Raw genomic sequence first — 22289 nt, 5'->3', positions numbered from 1 at the left:
GTACTGTGAATAGGGTGAGGTGTGCTAGGTTCACTTTTTGATACCTTGCTTCTGTAGTAGTTTGTGCTCCTTCCCTTCACATTCACATCCTCCAGTGTTTCAGTTTTTCCCCCGTCTACTCCACCCTTCTCGCCTGTCCTTCAAAGCTTGCTGTTGTCAGCAAAAGCAATTCTTAAGCAACAGAAATCTGAAGAATGTCAGAATTGTTGTCATAAGAGTCAATGCAAGTGTTTAGCACTTTTATGCAACAAATACTCAACACTCTCCCACTTGACTTATGTTGAAAATTCTTATTTATTCTTCTTGCTTTGTGGTGGGATTTGGGGGCAGGACGGTCGTGCATACAAGGTAGCAGTTGTCAAAAAAGGGAAGAATCACATCTTTGCTTTGCAGATAATAGCAGATTGAAAAGACCATTAATGCTTTGCATTCACAACAGCGAGACGCTGAACAGATCAATTTTTTCCACCAGTATTTGGTTCGTGTTATTTTTTCTTTGAGAGAAGACTAAATTTGGGGGAGAGACTTGGGTGTTTGCTACCTAGAAGAAATGTATGTTTCTTTGGATATAATTGTCAGTAAAATCTAGAAATCCTGCCCTTCTTTATGGAAAAGTATAGGTTGCTTACTGTCTTATCTTGGGCTGCTGTAACAAAATACCATAGACTGGGTGGCTTGAACAACATTTATTTCTCATAGTTCTGGAGTCTGGGAAGTCTGACATCAGGTTGCCAGCATGGTCAGGTTCTGGTGAGGGCCCTCCTTCTGGCTTGTAGATGCCCGCAAGGGTGTCCTCACTTGGCAGAGAGAAGCAACTCTCATGTCTCTTCCTATTCCTGTAAGGGCACTAATCATATCATGGAGGCTGTACCCTCATGGCCTCCTCTAAACCCCGTTACTTCCCAAAGCACCCACCCCCAGTACCATCACATTGGGAGTTAGGGCTTCAATATATGAATTTTAGGAGGACACAGACCTTCAGTCCATGACGGTTACCAAAGAGGGGTTAATGAGCTCAGACCTTCCACCCTAGCAACTGTAAGTGCTGTCGCCTCTGCTCTGGGGGAAAGAAATAGTCATATATACATGAAAGGCAGTATCCTTTGAAATTTCACCTGCCCATGCCAAACTTTTTTGTTCTTTGCTGATATTAAGCCAAACACAATTTATTCTTCCTTGAAAAAATTATTGGACTTGTCTCAAATAGCATCTTTGATTTGTATGTTTGTTTGTTTATAATCTAGAATCATGGACTCAAAGAACTTTAGATCTTAAAGGAGCCTTACATCTAATCTCCTGGTTCTCAAAGTCCACTAACCACTTGCCTCAAGATCAGTGAGGCCACTTATTAAAGATGCAATTTGGAGTCCCTGCCACAGACGTAGTAAGTCAGATTCTCTGGGGAGAGGAGAGACCCAGCAGAAAACCTGCATTTTCAACATGTTCCCTGGCAATATTCATGTACACTAAAGCTTGAAGACCACTGATCTAGTTCACTCCTCTCATAACCAATCAGGAAACAGGCCCAGCCAAGTATCAGTGGCTTATGCAAGATCCTATAGCTTGTGACAAAGGTGGGAGTAAAGCCAGGCCTCTGGAGCCCTGACCACTGTCTCCCACCACGGTACCGTAGTCTCGTAATGGCAAGTCAGCCGTGCTTGGGGTACCGCATCTGGGAGAGCCTGTGTGTCAGACCTGGGAACGAAGAGGATCCAAGACATCAGAGGCTTCAAGATCTATACCCAAAAGCTGTGTGTTTCAGTTTATTTTGGAAACCAAACAAAAAACAAACTTAGAAGAGCTTTGGTTTGTTTTTTCTTTTTTAGCCAGTTATATCTTCTAATATGATTATACCCATAAGTTGCAATTCCTCATTTGATAACTTGTTTTAAGTATTTAAAGTATGGAGGATTTTCTTACAGATAACACATTAATGAAAGAAAATGCCTAAAATGAGTCAAATGGAAAACCTTGGCCTATTTCCTTATAGGTCATTCAGCAGTGGTCAGAGACTGAGCAGAGACAAATCCAGCAAAGTTTTGAGCAGGAGCTAAAAAGAAAAGGAGCTTGGAGGGTCTGTCCTGAAGCTCGGCTGCCATTGGTAACCTTTAAAACCCAAATCCTTCACTGCACACCCTGTTCCCAGGGACTGAGACATCCAGTAAAAACCCAGCTGATGGTTAGCCTCTGGATTCTCCCACCCCTGTGCTGTTCTTCAAAAGAAACAGATCATTATCCATGGGAAATGAATTCTATGAACAGAAGTAGGAAAATGAAAGAAATCCAAATATTATTTTTAAAGTTTCGTTCTACCTCTATAAAACTATTCTTTTAATGCCACCGTTTTCTCTCTGGCTTCAACTTTTCTAGCACTGACAGTCCGGAATGGAGGAAACGTGTTGGTGCCCTGTTACCCTTCCGGCGTGATCTATGACCTCTTGGAATGTCTATATCAGTACATTGACTCAGCCGGCCTCTCCAACATCCCTTTCTACTTCATCTCCCCTGTGGCCAACAGTTCACTTGAGTTTTCCCAGATTTTTGCTGAGTGGTATGTCTGTGTTCTTCTCCATGATTCAGTACATTCAAGCAATAAGAATGAAAATGTAAAAAGTTTTTTTAATTAAAAAAGAATAGAAATAGGTTTTTTTTCCTTGCATTATTATGAGACTTACATTTGGTTGTCTTTCCATGTCTGTGATGTGAAAATTGTATTAGTGAAAGCCAAATCTGTTATGTTGCTAGGGTGTAGAAGAATAGTGATCAAGGAGAGAAGGATGAAAGGCAAAGATTTAACTTAGCCAGCACTTTCAAAATCAGTGATAAAAATATGCATTTATCCTCTCACATGCTACCCTCTGCCTGTTACAAAGTGAAGTGACATTCTAGAAGCTCAAAGCCCAAGCTCATGTTGTCTGGAATTTATAACACCAAATCTGATAAGAAAGGCTGGATTTTTTTCATTTCAGTAGCATGATACTTGACAAAATTAAGTTTTATTACAGTAGGAAATTATTTGATCCAGTCCTAAGGTGGGTAAATGATTGTATAGGATGAAATCAGTGAACCCTGTTAGAATTATTTAGATGCACGTCTGAATCTAACTCACCTGGCCAAGAAAAGGGAGGGATGGGGGAAATACATTAGCTTTTACAGTCAACCTAACAGTGCCTTAGAGTGGAGTTTCTAGACGGGGGTGTGACACATACACCGGTGTGTTTAATATATTTTTGTTGTGTGGGAGCCTAGTGGACACAGTATTCTACTGAGTTTCTCATTAAAAAGGAATTTGTATGTCATTCTGTCGTAACTTGTTCGGTACTGCCTCCCCCACTCCTCCTTTTTAAAGGGCATTTTTTTCCCTCCCCTTTTAGTTGTAGTCAAGGTCCTTTTTTCTTTCTCTCAATTCAAACAAGCTTCTCCATCCCCTGTGCATGTTATTCATGTTTGTCCTTAGGGCTGTCACTTTTATTGGTACCTATTGAATTTTATCCTTTGCATAGGGTCTTTTCTCCCCCAACATGGGAAGTTAATCTTGAATAATTAGCAGTCCACCCTAAGTATCACTTGCACAATTAGTCAGCATGTGGAATTTCCTCATCCAGATCCTTAGTAAAACACTCCAGGGCCAGCCCTGCGAGGCCCAGGTGCTGGTGTGCTCCCCAAGGCCGTCCCTCCCCCACTGCATGCTGTTCTTCTCAGCATATCTGATGGGAGAGATATCAGGACCATGAGAATTAATGTAGGTTGTTCTTGTGTTTCTGGGTCTTTTTATTTGTTCATTTCTAATATATGTGTAAACACATTTACTATAGAAAACAATACAAGTTACAGGAAAGAGGAAAAAACTGAACCCATAAGCCCAATCTCCAGAAATAATATCACTGTTGGCATTTTGATGGATTTTTTCTTTCTATATGAGGATCATGCTGATTATTTAATTTTGGATCCTGCTTTTAAAAATTTTAATATGAGATTAGAGCATTATAAAATCTTCGAGAACATAGTTTTTACATGACTGCATTATTACATTATTTGTACCTCATTTGTATATCGTATAATTTACTTAATTGTTGTCTTATTGTTGGACAGACAGGCTTGGCCCAGTTTTTTCTTTTTAGTAATAAATCTTCAATTAATATCATTTTTATGTATATATGGCTGCCTCTTCTGCTTTAGGCCAATTCTAAATGTGGAATTATTGGAACAAAGAGTATAAATATGTTTTAATGTTCATTATACAGATCTAAATTGCTTTCCAGAAAGATTTTTGGCTTCTGTAAATTGTGCCCTTTTTACATATTAGAGGTGTTATACTTCTCTTACCATTTTATCTGAACTCTATTCTTTTGTTATATTTCTGCAGACATTTTTTCCCATCTTGGCACTTTGGATTTTGTCTTTGATTTTGTTTTCTTAAATAATAAAGTTGTTATTTTGGAATAATTTTGGGATTACAAAAAAGTTGCAAAGATAGTGCAGAGAACTCCTATATACCTTCTACTTAGCTTCCCCTGATGTTAACATCTTACGTGGCCATATACACATGCCAAAACTAAGAAATGAACATTAGCATATTATTATTAGCTGAACTCCAGTCTTTATTCAGATTGTACCAATTTTTCCATTAATGTCTGTTTTCAGTCCCAGGATCTAGTCCAGGATACCACAAGGCATTTAGGTTTTTGGTTTTGGTTGTTTTTTTTTTTTTTTGACAGAAATACTTTAGTTTTCTATATTGATGCTAACTAAGGCAGCATAATATCCTTTGCAACAATCTAAGAAACCTTAAATGAACATCTTATATTTGCCTCTCTTCCTGAGTTTAAGAGTTTTATCTTCCTGTATAGAACTATATATATAATATAAAGTAACCCTCCGAAAGTATCTTCCTTCCATATTTACATCTTCCTCCAAAAGAGATATAAAGTGATTTTTTAATCAAGATTAAAGAAAGCGAAGTGTAGGAAAAATTAAAAAGTAGTATTAATGAAGTTAATATAAAACCCAAACCCTGAAGTCCTGAACTACTCCCCCAAAAGTAGTATCTGTTAGAACTATTGAAATACTTTAATACTATTTTAGTAGAATTCTCACAGATGGGCTCTAACAAACATACATCACTACATATATTTTTTCTAACTTTTAAAAATGCCAAACCTACAGAACACCCATGACTCTTGAGTTATCAGTTGTTAACTTTTGCCACAATTGCTTTATTCAGACATTTCCATATTTTAAATGTCAGATCTGGCCAAGAAAGAGCATAGACTACCTAAAACATTCACAGTGTCTCCAGACTGAGATACTTCATTGCTCTCCAGTTTGAGTTACCAGTGCTGCTTAGTGGGTGTGCAAAACAGCAAGTTGTGTGTCTGAAAAAAACCTGTCACTTTGTCCTCAAAAGCGATCACAACGAATGCAAGGTTAGGATAGGATAGAATCAAAGGATACTTTGAATTGGATCCTGGAATGGGAAAAGGACATTAGTGGAAAAACTGGTAAAATCCAAACAAAATGGGAATTTAGTTGGTTGTAATGCAGTAATGTTAATTTCTTCGTTCACCAAACGGATCGTGGTTATGTAAGATGTTAACGTGAAGGGGACTCTGGGTATAGGGCACAAGGGAAGTCTGGACTGTCTTTGCAACTTTTCTGTGTAAATCTAAAACTTTTCCAAAATAACAGCCTTATTTTTTAAGGCAAAAATGTATTGAGGAATTTTAAGAGTTAAAAAATGCACACAAGACATTTATGTTCTGAATACTCTGTAGACGCTGGCTTTTTAGTCACAGCGAGATTCGCTAACAGGAAGATTTTAAGTAACCTTTAGTATTTAGTGTTTGCGCTGCTACCACTAGGTGGCAGCAAACGCCCCGTGTGCTCTACCTAACATGCTCATCTGCTTTTCCTCTTTAAAAGGCTTTGTCACAACAAACAGACTAAGGTGTATCTCCCAGAACCACCTTTTCCTCATGCAGAGGTAAGAAAATGGCATTATTGGGTCAGAGCAAGAAAAACTGTAGATAAATGGTTCGAGATGGAGATAGTAGGTCATTGGATTTTAAAAAATCCTGGGGCGCCTGGGTGGCTCAGTCAGTTAAGTGTCCGACTCTTAATTTCGGCTCAGGTCATGGTCTCAGGGTCATGAGACCCCTCTTCGGGTTCCATGCTGGGTATGGAGCCTGCTTAATATTCTCTCTCTCTCCCTCTCCCCCTCCTCTGTCTCTCTCTTTCTCCCTATCTCTCTCTCTCTTTATCTCTCTCTCTCAAAATAAAAATTAAAAAATCCTTACATAAGCTCATATAGCCCTTTGTTTCCCATGTGAGACAACTGGGAAGTACTCTAACTCAAGATTCACTACTCTCTCTTCTCATTAACACATTATAGTACCAGTATGTGTCTGCAGTTCATAACCTACCTCTGTTCTGTTGACCGGGTGAGGAATTTTATCTAACATCTACTACTAACTTTTTTACATAATGACAGATTTATTTATTGTGTAAAGTCTTCTTTCCAGTTAGTTATGTTGACCATATATTTGAAGCTTTAATGATGAAAATAATAACATTTAAGTGTTTAGAAAATAAGGGGTCAGAAAGAACAAACTGCCACTTATAAATAAGTCATAGGATGTAATATACAGCATGGTGACTGTAGTGAGCAGATATTAAAAGTTCTCCTCACAAGAAAAAAGTTTGTAACATTTATGGTGATGGATGGTAACTAGGCTTACTGTGGTGATTTTTTCACAATAGATAAAATACTGTACAGCTGAAACTAATACAACATTATATGTCAGTTATACCTCTGTTTCTTAAAAATGGAAAAATTATACCTTTCTCATAGAACAGATGAGTGTTTTTATATAGCTTTGTACCCAGTTTTGTTTTCATTATGTTTTTCACCAAATAGTGTATCATGGACATTTTTCTGTGTGCCTCATATCGTTATTATTGCTGCCTAGTATTCTGGAGCATATCATATGGACATTTTGTAATATACTTAACCATTCTCTTACTATCTGACAAGAGTTACGCCCAGTTTTTTGTTATATTTTTTAAAAGGTTGTTTAAATTGGCATAACCACTTTAGGAAACTGGCAGTATCTGCTAAAGCTAAACACATGACGTACTCTCTGCCTCAGCAATTTTGTTTCTGAAGTACATACCAAACAGAAATACATAGGTATGTCACCAAAAGATGCACAGAAATGTTGAGAGCGCTCTTAGTAGTAGTTCAGAAATAGACCCAAATGCCCTCAACAGTCTAGTGGATTTTGTGGTATATTCATATCTTACACCAGTAAGAATGAACGAACTCCAGTTACATGCAGTCGTGTAAACACAGTTCACAAACACGATGTGAATGAAATAAGTCAGACAGAAGGGAGTAGACACCGTGTGATTTTCTTCATATACAAGTTCAAAAACACAAAACTCATCTATGGTATTGAAAGCCAGCACAGTGGTTACCCTGGAGGTAGGGATGGAGCAACAGTAACTGGAAAGGGGCAAAGGGGAATTTCTGAGAAAATTGCAACAAACATCCTGCTAACTATTTAAAACTTGACAACTCGTACTACTCTTACTTATTCCTACTCTGGAGGATTTTAACCGAACCAGAATTTCACATGGCAGTTTCTGAGAAAGTCATTTTTCAGTCCACACGCTGTTATAGTAGCCACGGTATTTGCAAGCTCTGCCATTACCGCAGTGAAATTCAGGCTAGAAATGAAGTAATGTCAGAAAATTAAGTGTGGCAAAACATATTTTGTGGCTGATTTTACCACTGAAAGTCTGTTTTTCTCCCCTCCTATCAACAATTAGCCTTTCTTTGTTTTCTAAGAGTGTTGCTATACATTCTTACCCACATATGTCACAGATGACCTTTGTCCTGTTTACAGTTATGAACATGAAAAGACCATAGTGGCGTGAACAGGGTTCCTGAAATGCACTTGCCAACATTAGGGCATGATGGAGTTGACTCTGGGTACTGTGACCAGTGCCCATGAGAAAATACAGTTCTGCCCTTAGTACTGATAAAAAAAAAAAAAAAATTACAGAATTCCTACCCTACAGCTTCATTGCCTGTGCAGTTTAGACCTTAAAGAAGTGCAGTGGTAATTCTGGATTGTCAAATATAGTAAGTCAGCTGGAAAGGTAGATCCAATTGGCAAAAAAAAAAAGAGAGAGAGATGAATTTATCTTAGTTTCTGTGCATTGATCAGAAGAAAGAACTTCAGGAACTGTAGGTAATGACTAGAAAGTGATTTAAGTTATGTGCAAAGACCCACTGCTATTCTTAGAATCCCATTCATCTCCTTGACAGCAATGCATACAGTCGGCTTAGTCTTCTAAACAGCGCTCACCCTTATTTAACTGGGACAAGGAATGATTTTGGCTAGATCGGTTATAAAAAGAATGTCAGCTTACTTGTATATAACTTGGCAGGAAGGTGGGAATTCAGCGTTTGCTCCATGTTTACTATGCATGTCCCATCCAACCTCGGACACCTGATTAGGATCTCCGGGGCAGTGTCGCAGTGTTACTAGTAAAAGCAGTCTCTCTGAATTAAAGATTAAATCTTTAAAGTGAAGAGAGTTTGGCTTCCATTTGGGGGTTGTCCCATTGTGGCCACATCTCACTGTTGGGGTGACTTCACTTGGAGTTGGGGTTGTTGACTGGGCTCCCCTCTTACGCATGATGGGTTGCTTCAGGATTAAGTTGTGTCACAGACCATTTCTTTATCCATCAGACAATATCTCAGGGCAGTACTCCCTTTGACCTAGCAGGTATGTAGGGTCTCTGAAGTCTGGGTGTTTGTCATCTGACCTTTTGGTGCTGGAGTGGGAGGGGGAGGGCACGGCCGGGGCAGCAGGAAGAGCTCCTGAGCCATGTCACAGGACGCCGTGTGGGGCTGCTGTCTGTGGTGTTGCCTTGGGTTGGGCATGACTTTGGGAGAGTAGTGCCAGGTATTGTGCTGGAAGGGAGATCTTTTTAGTTCAAAGCATACACTTTTGAGACAAGTTTGAGGCTGCGCATGGCCCACATCTTCCCACAGCTCTGTGTTGTGAGCACGTCACATCTAAATTTCTGAAAGCCAATTTGGCTTTTGTCTTTATGAAGTTGCTGCAGTAACTTACAGCTGCAACTTCTCAAGAGGTGGTCCTATGCGGCTAAATAATTTTCCTTGCGTGAGGTGTTTATTGTTGACAGAACTTAGTGATTCACATGTTTTGGGAAAGTTACTTGTACTTCAAATAATAACTCATATTGGGAACTTCTGGGGCCAGAGCTTGGGGTGTCAGGAAGCTCTAAAGGAAGACTTAGACTCCATCAGGCCTTAACAGCCTGAACAGAAGTACCCACTGAGTAGGTTACTATGTACCAGAAGGCCTCATCTGTTCAGAAAGTCACCTTGTAGGTAGAAAATGTCCGTTTTTGACAAATATTAATCAGATTTGTTTGTATTTTTCATTTCCTTCTGCTCCCTCTGCCATGCTGTGTGGTTCTTGCCTCTGCCTGCACGGGCTGACGTCTCTCCGTGTGCTTCTCTGTACGTCTTGTAGCTCATTCAGACCAACAAGCTGAAGCACTACCCCAGCCTGCACGGAGACTTCAGCAGTGATTTCCGCCAGCCGTGCGTGGTGTTCACCGGGCACCCCTCCCTCCGGTTTGGGGACGTGGTCCACTTCATGGAGCTCTGGGGGAAGTCGAGTCTCAACACTGTCATATTTACAGGTAAACAAACAAAAGCTTGCCCTTTCCCCTGGGACCATCACTCAACACACCGACCAAATGGAGACCAACGGACGAATTTTACAGTGAGACAGAAATATGAACACTCATTTGTCGTAGATACCAACGGTGAAGAAACCACAAGGGAAGGAGTAGGACTAGAGCAAGATGGACTGTTAGGAAACTATACTGGACAAAACTTTCATAGCAGTTTTTGGAGATTTTTCCCTGAGGCAGATTTCTACTGAAATGTTTTTGTGAGGATTTTGTATGCTGTTTCAAGAATGGCAATAATTCTAGTAACCACTCTTGTTTTACCCTTTAGGAATTATTTCCTGAATTGGGCCTTTCTCCTTTGGTTATAGTTTTCCCTGGCTTACAGTTTTCCTTCTGGAGACAAACCCTTCAAAGTAGAACAGATCCTTTCATGAGGTTAAGCAGGGGTTTTACTTAATCACTCTATTATTTTATCAATTTTAGATCTTTAGTCAGCCTTGGGATTTGGAAATCTTATGCGCAGTGAAATAAAAAACCTTGATCCGAATCTGGTCCAATGGACTGTAACCGAAGCCAAGTTACCCATGTCTCTGAGCCTCGTTTCCTTCCTCATCAAATGGCGTTATTGCTGGCTCCTTCCTTGAGTGGCCCTGTGCATTTAGTGAAATGTTATAAGAAGACACTTCATGTAGTTCCTGGCACATAAAAGCTGTTAAGAAAGTTATCAATTGACTTCTTTCTCATTGCTTTTAAGACTTGAATGATGGAAGGGAGTCTACTCCATCCCCAGCGCTTTAGGATCAGGGACACGGGGGCCTTTCCCTGGGCTCAGCCTGTTGGTGAGGAGTGCCAGAGGCCTCCACCACATGACTAGTCAAACAAAGTTGGCTTCACGACTCACTGCAGCTGGGAAGGACGCATACCATGGGGAAGTGGGAGGCATCTCAGAGCATGTTGAAAAGAACTACGGATTTGGGCTTGTGTTGGCTGATTTTGAGGTGGGTTCACAGCTGCGGGACATTGTTCTGGATTGGCTGCTGTCAGGAAACAGGAGTGGTTATGTGACTGAGTATCTTAATAATTCTTATCTAGAAGGCAAGAAGAATGGAGCCAGGATAGGGTAATATTTGCTTCTTCTGGGGTTGGAACAGTGTTGTGGTTTTGTGTTCAGGCATGATTACAGAAGGGTTCTTGTTGTTGTCTTGATCCACTGTGGTCACAAGTGGCCGTGTCTGGTGTGAGTGCTCAGTGAAACTGTATGTCCAGCCGGAGAACACCGTGGCCTAGCCGTGAGTGATCGGCCGGCTCTGGCGAACAGCAAGGCCCAGTAGAAAGGGTCACGAGAGCTCAGAAAAGCAGCTGGCAGGGGCTGCTTCTCTCTTTCCCGGGCCCCTTTGGCCAAGAGGAAGTCAGGCCACAAGACACTGACTCATGGTACCCAGAACCTCACCATTGCCAAGTTTTGCTAAGCGGGAGGCAATCTGGAGAACATTGTAGTAGGACTAAGCGGGGGTCTCTCCTATTCTTTTTGAGGAGTTGTTGACTCTGATAGGACAGTGGGTACAGTGTTTACACAGGCACAGTTAGGGCATTGGCTATGGTATGAATTTTCCTTCAGCTAGGAAGGAATCAAGGGCTGTGCGATGGTCCATGACCACCTTGGATAATGAATTTAAATCTCAACCGGTTTTGAGGGGTTTCAGAATGGCCGTTAGGTCATTTGTGAGGTCTGGTAGTGTCAGGAGTCTTGGACCCCTGTTGCAGATCACATTACAGCCGTGGCACAGTTGAAGCTCACGTAGTCCACGTCAAAAGGGAGTCTGTCATCCTCCCAAATGCTTGCCTCATTTGGGGGTGTTCTTCTCGGGAAAGAGGAGCTGCTGGATGGGGAGTAGTTTAAAAATCTGGAAGTTCCATCAGTTTTCCCAAATGCACTGGATAAGTTAGTGGGACAGGTGAGTGTACGCCTGAGGGCTGTAAGAAGTGATGTCTTTGTGGGCGCACAGGCTGTTGGGAATCTGAGTATTATTTTTCACACCAGAAATGTGCCGGTTCTTCTGGCTCAGGGTGGACAGCCTCCTCGAGTGAATTGACTGTTCCTGCCAAGCAGGCTGCGGTGAGTGGTTCTGGAGGGAACAGATGGGCCATGAGGGCTGCGTGGGGGCTTGGCTGATAGGAGCACAGTGGCCGCAGCAGAAGCATATGGTGACGTGGGGCCAGGGTCCTTTTCTTTTCCTCTTGGGGCATCCTGTCAAGTGGTGGTGTGTGGCTTGTCTCATCCCTGCGTGTTAACTCTGAGCACTCGATTCGCGTGGCCTGCGCCAGATTTCTCCACTGTGAGGTCACTATTTTTATATGTAATCATTATCTTGGGGGTCGGGGGAGATGGACACTTTGAGACTACATATCCTTGTCTTCCCCAGATTTCTATCTAATTTTTTTAGCATCTATTGATGATCCTGGTCAGAAAAAGTTATTACTGTGATGGTTGCCAAATGGTGATTTTTTTTTTTCTTTACCTTCATTGTTTCTTTTACCTTTATTTGGCCTTTTGTCGTAAAGAAGAGCTTTCCCTTCTCCCCCATTTACTTAGTTACCGCTTGTTTATCTCCTCTGTCTCTGTGTGTTGAAAGCCTTGAGCTCACACCCATCCCTCCAATTCTGCATCCACCCTACGCTGTTCACTCGGGCCTCTCCTTGTCCTTATGTGGAAAGACCTCCTCCCCAGTGATAAGGAACCCAGCTCCCACCGGCCTTACACTGCCTCAGCCTCCCAACCGTGCGGCCGTCTGCTTGGCCTTAACCACACCAGCCGCCTCCTCACTTGGCGGCAACTCCGTTGTGTGCATTTCACATTTTGTTTTTTGTGCTCCCATTAGAACCCGATTTCTCCTACCTGGAAGCACTGGCTCCCTACCAGCCCTTGGCCATGAAATGCATTTACTGCCCCATTGATACACGGCTGAATTTCATCCAAGTGTCCAAGCTGCTTAAGGAAGTGCAGGTAAGGAAGGGACCCCTCGCGGGTGTCCCCGCGCGGCCCTGTCACCGCCGGGGGGTTCGTGCGTCTGTGGGGTGAGGGCCGGCTGCCTTGCTGCATTTCTTGCCTGGCTCACTTCTCATGCGTCTGCTCCTTAATTACCCCTCACAGCACTGAGCTTCACACCCGGAAAGCAACTTTCCGTTCTAAAGAAATCAAAAGTGGAAGGAAAAAAAGGCATAAACAGTCTATTATTTTTGATGAGAAAATTCTGTGTCCAGTTAAAAGCAAGTTGCCCCCTCTCCCCTCAAAAAAGTCGTTCTAGAAACCTCCTTATGGAGCCAAAAGACAGTTTAGCTGAGACCTGGATTGGGCCCTGTTGCACATGTGGACACACTGTAACCACACACTGGGTTACTTTGCTTTTTATGAGAGGTTTGGTTTGGTTTGGTTTTTTGTTGCTTTTGTTTGTTTTTTCCTTTTGCACTTTCTGCCATAGAGAAAGGGCAGAAGTAGTTGGGTAAAGGGGTCGGTAAAAGGAAGGCTGTCTGCACAGCAGGAGAACTGAGAGGGGGAGTGGGGAGCGAGCGCTCGGCAGCACGTCTGATAGTGGGCGTGGGGAGGCTGCTCGGGCCTGGCCAGGAAGCGAGGCCAGAGGAAGGTTTCTCATTCCCCATTGCCTCGGGAGCTCAAATGAGCACCACAGTGCCCTGGCACGCCTCCTGTCGCTTCACCTAGTAATTTAGCAAGGGATAATTAGCTCCCCTCACTTTCCTCAGCCCAGGTCAGAAGTTTGCTTTCCTCCTCCCAGAATCTTTGACCTCGGGTTGAGGCACTAACACAGAACTCTGAGGAAGGGTAGCAAGGAATGGGAAGCTGAAGAGCCTCAGGAATGCAGAGATCATGGCTAACGGTGATCCCTCGCTTGCCGGCCCTACAGGAAAGAATATGGGCTTTCTCTAGACATGATCAGAGCAGTGGATAAGTTGGGGCTGGTTTGGCAATTCAGTAGCCCACCGTGTACGCGTCAGCATGCGGCTGGAGACAGTTGACTAAGTAACACCCCCCCCACCCCCTGCCGTCCCCACAGCAGTGCTGTGCTCATGGATCCCCTGGGAGGACAGGGGCAGTGGGGACGGGAGGAGGGGGAAAGGCGGCTGGAGGCCTCAGGCTGAGACCGTGCCGTCGGCCGGCTCTGAGAGGAGTTACAACATACCACCCAGGCCAGGAAGAGAACAAGGATGAGCCCAACAGAACAAGCGCTGTTTTGAACGCAGCTGGGTGGCCTGCAGGAAGGCCTCCTTCCAGGAACTGGAGGCGCGCTCCAGGCTCTTAAGCAAAAGCAGCGGCAATACAGTGATTCAGGACCGCCGGCCAGGGTCAATTTTCAGTTGCATGGTATTTGTCCCAAGTAGACGTTGGTTTACTATTTTTGTCTCTCAAAATAACAAAGAGAGGTATTTTGGAAAAAAGCTCTGATTCAGTCTGTCCTACACAATTGAGTGTGTGACCTGAGCAGTGCCCACTGTCGGAAACCAGCGGACCTGCTGATACCAGAAAAAAGCCCAACCCCGGAGCACCAGACTAGCCTGGAAGTCAGCAGTCCTTGCCCACTGGCCACCGGCTGTCCCCACCAGTCAGTGACGGTGGGTGTGATGACAAGACTATGCCCTCGAGGGGCTTGGGACCAGTTGAGAGTAGACCCATGGAAGTCACCATCAAAGTGCCTTAAAAATAGTAAATAAAAACAAATGCAAATAGAGGCACTGGATTCCCCCACTAGTCTATGTGGCTGGCAGTTGAGGGCTTTGCCCTGAAATTTTTATTCTTCTTTCCCCGCACTGCGCTCACCTGTCCTGCTCCCGGTTACTTGGGTTTGAGAGGAGGGGAGGTCAGATGGCGCGAAAGTGGTGCGTTCGAGCATGCGCGCACAAGGCCATGGCCGGGCTGCCTCCCTCACCCGCCCCTGTCCGTCGGTTCTCAGCCGCTCCACGTGGTCTGCCCCGAGCAGTACACACAGCCACCCCCCGCGCAGTCCCACCGGATGGACCTGATGATCGACTGCCAGCCGCCTGCCATGTCGTACCGGCGGGCCGAGGTCCTCGCCTTGCCTTTCAAGCGTCGCTATGAGAAGATCGAAATCATGCCAGAGGTGAGCCGTTCTCTCTCTCATGGTCAAACCTGGGCTTTCCACTTGAGTCTCAGAAGAGGACTGTCCCAGAAGTGGCTGTCTTTTGGCCACAGAAAGACTCTTAAGCAAGGACCTGGGAAGGGAGGTGGGGTCTTCAGAGCCTTCTCATTTCTCGGGTAATGAAGTAACAGATGTTAACATCATAAGTGCATCTCATAACTCTTTCTTCAGTTGTGGACATTTATGATTTCTGCTTTTTCTATATTATAAATCATGCTTTCAGAAACATTCTTTTACAGAAATCTTTGTCCTTATACGGAATGTAGAGGGAACTAAAAGCATCATTGAGTTTTGCCTGGGAGAGGCCTGCGTGAGATGCAGGGGTTAAAACCATTCTTCAGGTTTTGCTACTGCTAAGGAATGCTTATTTCTCCTCTGTGTCCTCTGAGTGTGTCCTCTGCAGCTTCCTCATAATGCTCCTCCTTTGTCCCTGTAAGTGCAAGACAGGCGACCTGATGTGCCAGCCCTCGTGGATGTGTTCTGGTGGGAAAACTCTCTCTCTGGTCTTGGGCAGCGAGGGAAGCGTCCCCTGCTCACAGACGTGTCTGAGCTGAGTGGTGGTGGTTGTGGGCTCTGGGTAGACGTCCCTCGGAGTCTTAGATTTCACTCACAGGGCTGCCCATGTCCCCACAATGCCGTCCCCACACCTCCCAAGCCAGTGCTGCCAGGCCGCATACGGACGGGCATTGTCGGGGGCCCGGAGCAGACTTGGGTCTCCCGGGGGGAGCGTTTCACACTCATGCTGTGTGTGCTTCCTTATTTCATGAAACAGTTCTCACATTCCTTTTAAATATCCTAAGTGGCGTCCTCTGTCCATGGGATATTGATTTTCATAGTTACATAAATGGAGTCTTGCATATTTATTCACTTTTGTTTTTACACAAAGGAGACTTGGACAGCTCGGGGTCTACATGTGTCAGAGTGATAGTCGACTCAACCCTGGAGCGAGGGCTTCTCACAAGATCACACATCACTGCCAGTGGTGGGGTCAGAGAGCTCCAAAGCTGCCTCGGAGAAGGGGTGCACATCAGACTCGGGTGGTAGGGAAAGAGATGGTTGGGTGTTCCACCTTTAGGAGAAGTCAGATTTCGAGGAATTAGCTCACTCAGTCCAGATGCTGCTGTCCTGTCCTGCCTGCCTGATACTAGTCACCTAGTGGTTATGAGGTCAGAGGCAGAGGCCTGCATGGAAAGTCAGCACCTGATAGGTATTCTGAGTAAGGAGGAGCCCTTAGCAGTTTCCGAGAGGTCCTGTGGAAGTGTCAGGAGCGGTCTGGAAGCCACCTGAAAGGTGGATGTGAGGTTGTGGCAGTTCGGGTGACGAGCCCGTGGCAGGGTGTTGGTGGTGCATCATTTGGGGGTTGACTAACAAAAGGGTAAAGCAGAAGCGTCATCACCCTGGGTCCCAGCATGCGACGGCACAGGCTTGCGCAAGGTGGCTGCTGAGAGTCGTGGGCCGCCTCCAGGGAGAGCACCCAGGACAGGCCAAAGAACGCTGGGCTCAGGCTCCTTCTCCTCCTCTTCTCAGCCCAGTTTACCCACCGCCACCACCCCCTTCTCTCTGCTTCTCTTACCTCCTTCTTTCTTGTATGTGTAATGTATTTTTGATTAAAGGTATTTTTAAATTTTTTTACCTTCTTTCTTCCTTAAAATCATGTGATCATTTTAGACTGCAATGATATAAACAAAAGTTCAAAAGAAAAGAAAAGGAGGAATGGCGGTCACTAATGGCTCAGCTTCACGGCGCCAGATGCCACACCTTTCCCACCAGGCTGGCAGGGGCGCGGCGCTGCGAGCGAGCTGGTGGCTGTGGAAAGCTGGCCTTGGCTATCACCGGCCACCCGTGAGCTCCCCGTGTGGCCTCCTGGTGCTGACTTCGGATGGCGCAGCTGCAGCACCTCGTCCCTCACACGTAGGTGAGCCCAGCTGAGACCGCTGTTTGCTTCCAGCTTGCAGACACACTGGTGCCCATGGAGATTAAGCCTGGCATTTCCTTGGCAACCGTCTCGGCTGTGCTGCACACGAAAGACAACAAGCACGTCCTTCAGGTATGGGGGACGTCCTTCAGGTATGGGCTGGGCCTGCCCCCCTGAGTTGCCGCTGGAGCCTGGGAAGACGAGGAACCCCCCAGGCCACCCCCACCAGTGGTCCTAGCACTCCAGCCAGCACAAGTGAGAGACGAGACTCCTTAATGGATTAGATTTGAAACAGAGAGAACACGGCGTATAAATTCTTCCCTACTTAATTCTCTGGCCACATGCCTCAGAGAGAGAAATGGGAAGAGCGGCTATTATTCATAGCGCTGGGGCCGCATATCATCCTAAGTGCCCTTCCCGGCTCCAAGCACCGGCGGGCGCCTTCGCTAGACCCGCAGTGCGGAGTGCGGAGTGCGGGGCGGGGGCGGGGGAGCCCCCAGAGCAGCAGGAAAACCCACCCCCCACCCCCCGGAGGAGGCCTCCCCTACGGAACACGCCTGCGGAAGCGGGCAGCACCTGGGCACCTGGGAGCCAACCCGGCCCACAGGCCGCAGGACCTTGTCCCCGGCCCCTCGTGCCCCAGTTCACCATGTTTACGGCCTCGTGGCGTCGCTCTGTAGGCCCTTGTCCTCACCGCCCCCCGCCACCGAGAAAAACTCCTTTCAGGCTTGGACCGTTCTGCCACGTAAAGTATGTGCGCCATGTGAGCCCCTTGCCATGATCATTTCTCACCTTCCCACTTCATCCTCACCAAATTCCATTACCACCACTTTGTAGACAGTGTCTCTGACCTTCATTTTAACCCGTCAGTCTGCCCCCACCGCTGGTGGCCTCGGCTACACCAGCAGTTGCCAACACAGTTTATTATTTAAAGAATTTACTCAGAAAATACTGAAATGAATCATTTAAAACTCAAAAATGAGTCATGATCAAAGGAAGATCCCTCTGCCAGAAAAGGTCCTGATGCCGTGTGGGTGCTTTGGCGTTAGCTTCTGTTACGAAGAACGCCAGGTGGAGCCCCCAGGCCACGGCGGCCCTGAACCCCAGAGCTGGCCGACCTCGCCACGGGGATGGCGCGGGCCGGGCAGCGGGGCCCTGGGCGGGATGGGCAGACAGGCTCGTGCCGTGGCCCCGCACTGCCCGCTCTCGGGGGGAGTGCTTGATGGGATCTGCGCTGTCTCCCGCTCTAGCCCCCGCCCAGGCCGGCCCAGCCCACAGGCGGCAAGAAGAGAAAGCGGGCGACCGAGGACATCCCGGACTGCAAAGTGCTGAAGCCCCTGCTCAGCGGCTCGATCCCCGTAGAGCAGTTCGTGCAGACACTGGAGAAGGTGAGCGCTACCCAGGCCGCGCGGGAGCGGCCTCCCTGCTGTTCGCTCGCGTCGCTGCTTTTCTCTCGGGCTCCACAGGCTGAGCTGCTGTCCCTGAAGCGGGAAACAGAACGGGGGCAGGGTCCCAGAGAGGTGAGAGAAGACCATGCCCTTCTTCCCTGTAGGTCCCCCATTTCTTCTTTGCCAGCCCCTTCCCGTCAGACTCGGCTGCGAGACCACCTCACCCCACCGTTTCTTGTGGGAACTAGCCAGGGGAGCCCTTCAGAAACCTAGATGCGACCGATGAGCGAGGTGGGAAAGGCCAGGTAAAGACGACTTTGTAGGTCTGCCCCTTCGAGCCTCACTTTCCAAGAAGACCCCTTGCTGTCAGAGCGCCAGCATGGCCGTGTCACAAGAGACAAGAGGCTCAGGACTGGGGGGCAGTGAGGGCAGAGGCGCCCATGTGGCTGGATCCCTGGGAGTGGGAGAAGCAGGCCCAGCAACTCCCAGATGGGTGGGAAGAGAGGGAGGAAGTCAGCGGTCCTCTGGAGGACACTGGCCCTTCGCCGGATCAGCAGCCGGCCATCAGTGGTTTAATTTGTCCCTGAAGGAAAGACTGCGGCCACGTTGTGCAGCCCTCCTGGCCCCTGAGGGTGGGGACACTGCATGGGAATTAGCCTGGGAGTGTCCCGTGTGACGCAGTGAACACGGCAGCAGCTCCTTCCTCGGAACCTTGCACTGTTCCGGCCCCTATTGGTAGGACTCAGCTTGACTTGTTTCTTTTTAAAGCTTGAAACAGCTTGCTTTCCCAGAAACACCTTCATTTAGTTCTTCGGCCTGGCTCATCCAGAAATTGACCCTTAGCACCTGTCCCTTTCAGGCAGAGCAGTCTTATTTCTACTTCTTTTCCTCTTTCTCAACTTTATGTGTGATGTGTAAGAAAATTCTATAACTCACGTTAAGGTAGTTAGAGAAGTATTTCTGTGCTGCCTTGTCTCCTTCTCTCTTGAGAAGGATTTGCCAAATCACAAGGCCATTGGTATCTTGCTTTGAGGAATGGCGTTTTCCTGGGATGGGATGAAGCTTTTTTTTTAAATCAGGGACCTTGGTGTGGTTGGGTGATGGACAGCCCAGTATGGGCTGAACCCAGGCGCTTGGATGTGCTCCTCAGGTAATTCACAAAAGCTTACGCAAGTTATAGAAGTTTTGTTGTGTTTTGTATGAGATTTTGCATGTTTGGAGGCTTCTTTTAAAGCATATGCAGCTGTGTTTGAATTCTATTGTTGTAGGAGGTCCTGTGACGAGTCTGAAGAATTATATTGGGGAGCGTCAAAAATGATAGTTTCTAGAATGTTCAGTTTAGCCAAGTCTAGGAAGTGTCCTTTCTTAGAACCATCAGTTGCTGCAATATCCTCCTGCCTTTCAGTCAGCCCCTTGCTTTCAGAGTATCCATCATCCTCCTTTCTCTTCTTTTGGAGCAGCATGGCTTCAGTGATATTAAGGTGGAAGACACAGCGAAGGGCCATATTGTCCTGCTCCAGGAAGCGGAGACGCTCATCCAGATTGAGGAAGATTCGACTCATATCATTTGTGACAATGATGAGATGCTCAGGGTACGACTGCGGGACCTCGTTCTCAAATTCCTACAAAAGTTCTAAAAGGAACACCTAAGCCATTTCTACTTCACTGAAATCCTGCCGTCCTTCACTGGGGCTGCCCAGCCCAAACTGAGGAAGGGCATAAAAAGTTGGTCATGTCTTTGTGGTGTTCTCTGGCTTAAGGAATAAAGAAGTGGCCCTTGAGGGACGTGATTATCAGCAGTTACAGCCAGAATCTCCTGGGCTAGATTTCTAGCACTGTTGTGGGCAAGAGCTTTTGCTTTAAACTTAAACTCATTTTCTTCCCAATTCTGCCTCTCTCGGGTGGCCAAGATGGTAAGGCAGCAAGCTGAGGAGTAGCGTAAGTAACAGAAGCAGCTTTCCAAGAAAGAGGTTAATGGTGGAAGGGGAGGTAAAAGATGACCGACTTAGCAGTCTGTGTTTGTTTTTCATGGTTTCATAGGCCTTGGGCAGGGGGAATTAGTCTTTGCTTGTGCTTTATTTACTTGTCTACAGTGCTACACCTAATGAGAAAGATGATCCAAAAAATTGGTATAATGAACCATCTATATGTATTTTATACTGTGAGCCCATTTTGTTAATAAAACTTATTTTTTATAGAAGTACCTGTGCTCTGTTGAACCTAGAATGTATACACTGATTTAGTATCTGAAAAAATATGAAACTATACAGAACAGCATACATTTAGAAAATACTGTAATGGGGCACCTGGGTGACTCAGTCGGTTAAGTGTCTGACTCTTGATCTCGGTCGTGAGTTCAAGTCCCATGTTGGGCTCCATGCTGGGTGTGGAGTCTACTTAAAAAAATACCATAGCAAATTTTAGTTTGGTGCATGCAAGCATATAATCCAACATTATTTAGAAAACTCAGATATGTTCTTCTTAAATTGTATGAAACGGTGCTTAACTTTATCTGAGCTGTGTTTGTATAAAAAACACCAACACAGGGGCACTTGGGTGGCTCAGTATGTTGGGCATCCAACTCTTGATTTCGGCTCAGGTCATGATCTCAGGACTCTGAGATCACGCCCTTTGTTGGGTTTCATGCTCAGCACAGAGTCTGCTTGTCTCTCACCCTCCCCCTCTGCCCCTCTCCCAGCTTGTGCGCTCTCAAATAAAGATAGATATAAATAAAATCTTAAAAAAAAAAAAACCAACACAGATTGGTAACAGGAGCCTTAACCTTCTGAGGAAAGGTCCAGAACACACAGCCCAGGCTCCGCTAGTTAATCCTTGCCACAGATGATCAGGATTCTCTGCATTAAGCAGAGCATTAAACTCGGATGCCCACAGATCCTTCTAATAGTAAGCTAGTACATTTACAATAATGCTGCTTCTTAACTTCTTAAAGCCGATATTTACCAGGTGACATCTAAGATAGCATCAGTTGTGACGCATGTGCCAATTTTGTGAGTATTATTGGAAGAAGGGGGATAAGAGCACGTCTTAAAATTGTCAACTCGGAAGCAGACCCAGTTCAGCCTGTTGTTCCCACAATCTTTTAAGACTGGTTGAAATTCAGTCAGTAGTCAGTCCTCCAACTTGGCCAGCAGCTATGCATCACAAAGGAATTTAGTGAGCCAAGAACTATGTACAATCCTGTTACTGGCTCAGGTTTTAGAGAGAGTTGATTGACCATTCTGTCTCTGGAATGGCCCTGCCAAAGGAGGGATTCTTCATGAGAGAGGGAAAACAAGCAGTTTCCCTTGCCAGACTCGGGCACAGGAATGCTCACCTTTGACAGGCCCCCGTTTTCCAGGGTACGGGTCATTCCAATCAATCGGGGCCTAGGATGCATCTACAGAATAAACTGGGGGGGCCTACAGCCTTGGGGGAGGATTGACGTTACAAGAGATTGACGTGCCATTGCTATGAAAGCTTACTTTTGTTTTTAGGAGGAGACTGTAAATATGCACCACATGTAGAATACCTCCTAATAAAACTTTTGAGAGAAATCAAGTTAAATTTCAAACATCTTTTAAAATGAGAAAGCAATATAAATTCAAGAAAATCAAAATGCTTATTTTACTTGGATTTGGCCAACTTTGATTTCTGTTAATGGGCTTGCTCAGAGAGCCCAAGGCATTGATCCCTTGAGAGGTGATTACTGAAGAAACAAACAGTATATAAATGCAAATCAGTCCGTAAACTGACAGGCCAGTAATAACTTAGAAATTCTAAAAACTGTCATCAAGTCACCACCACCTACTGAGTGGCAGAAGTCAGAGAGGCAGGAAGAAGCAAAGAATCCTGTGTTAGAGCAGAGAGAAAATCTAAAGCTGGCTCTTAAACAAGTATCAGGAGAGAGCAGTTATGAATAACTGCCTAGAGTTCAGATATTTGGATACCAAACTAGGTTGGTTAGTAGAAGTTCCAGAAGGAACAGCAGAACCTGCCTCCCCGCGCCATGATAATACCACTGATGGTGGCTCTGTTGGAAATGCAGCCCACTGACTATTGACACTGACCTGGTGAAGA

The 22289-nt window shown here is 45.6% G+C and overlaps 1 protein-coding gene across 1 annotated transcript in view; it reads left to right on the top strand.

Moving 5' to 3' along the window:
• INTS9 (integrator complex subunit 9) overlaps positions 1-20446 on the top strand; it is a 104550-nt gene extending 84104 nt beyond the window's left edge. Inside the window, exons 10-17 of the mRNA XM_032389006.1 lie at positions 2371-2551; positions 5923-5983; positions 9573-9744; positions 12618-12742; positions 14703-14870; positions 16858-16956; positions 18075-18212; positions 19673-20446. Of these exons, the coding sequence (XP_032244897.1) occupies positions 2371-2551; positions 5923-5983; positions 9573-9744; positions 12618-12742; positions 14703-14870; positions 16858-16956; positions 18075-18212; positions 19673-19849 (1121 nt within the window). The 3' untranslated portion in view covers positions 19850-20446. The remainder of the gene's footprint in view (positions 1-2370; positions 2552-5922; positions 5984-9572; positions 9745-12617; positions 12743-14702; positions 14871-16857; positions 16957-18074; positions 18213-19672) is intronic.
• Positions 20447-22289: the final 1843 nt, after the last annotated feature.

This window comes from Phoca vitulina, unplaced genomic scaffold, assembly GCF_004348235.1.
Source record: "Phoca vitulina isolate PV1807 unplaced genomic scaffold, GSC_HSeal_1.0 scaffold53, whole genome shotgun sequence".
NCBI lineage: Eukaryota > Metazoa > Chordata > Mammalia > Carnivora > Phocidae > Phoca > Phoca vitulina.
Note: the sequence above shows the minus strand (reverse complement) of the source record. Positions and strands in the feature narration are given on the sequence as shown.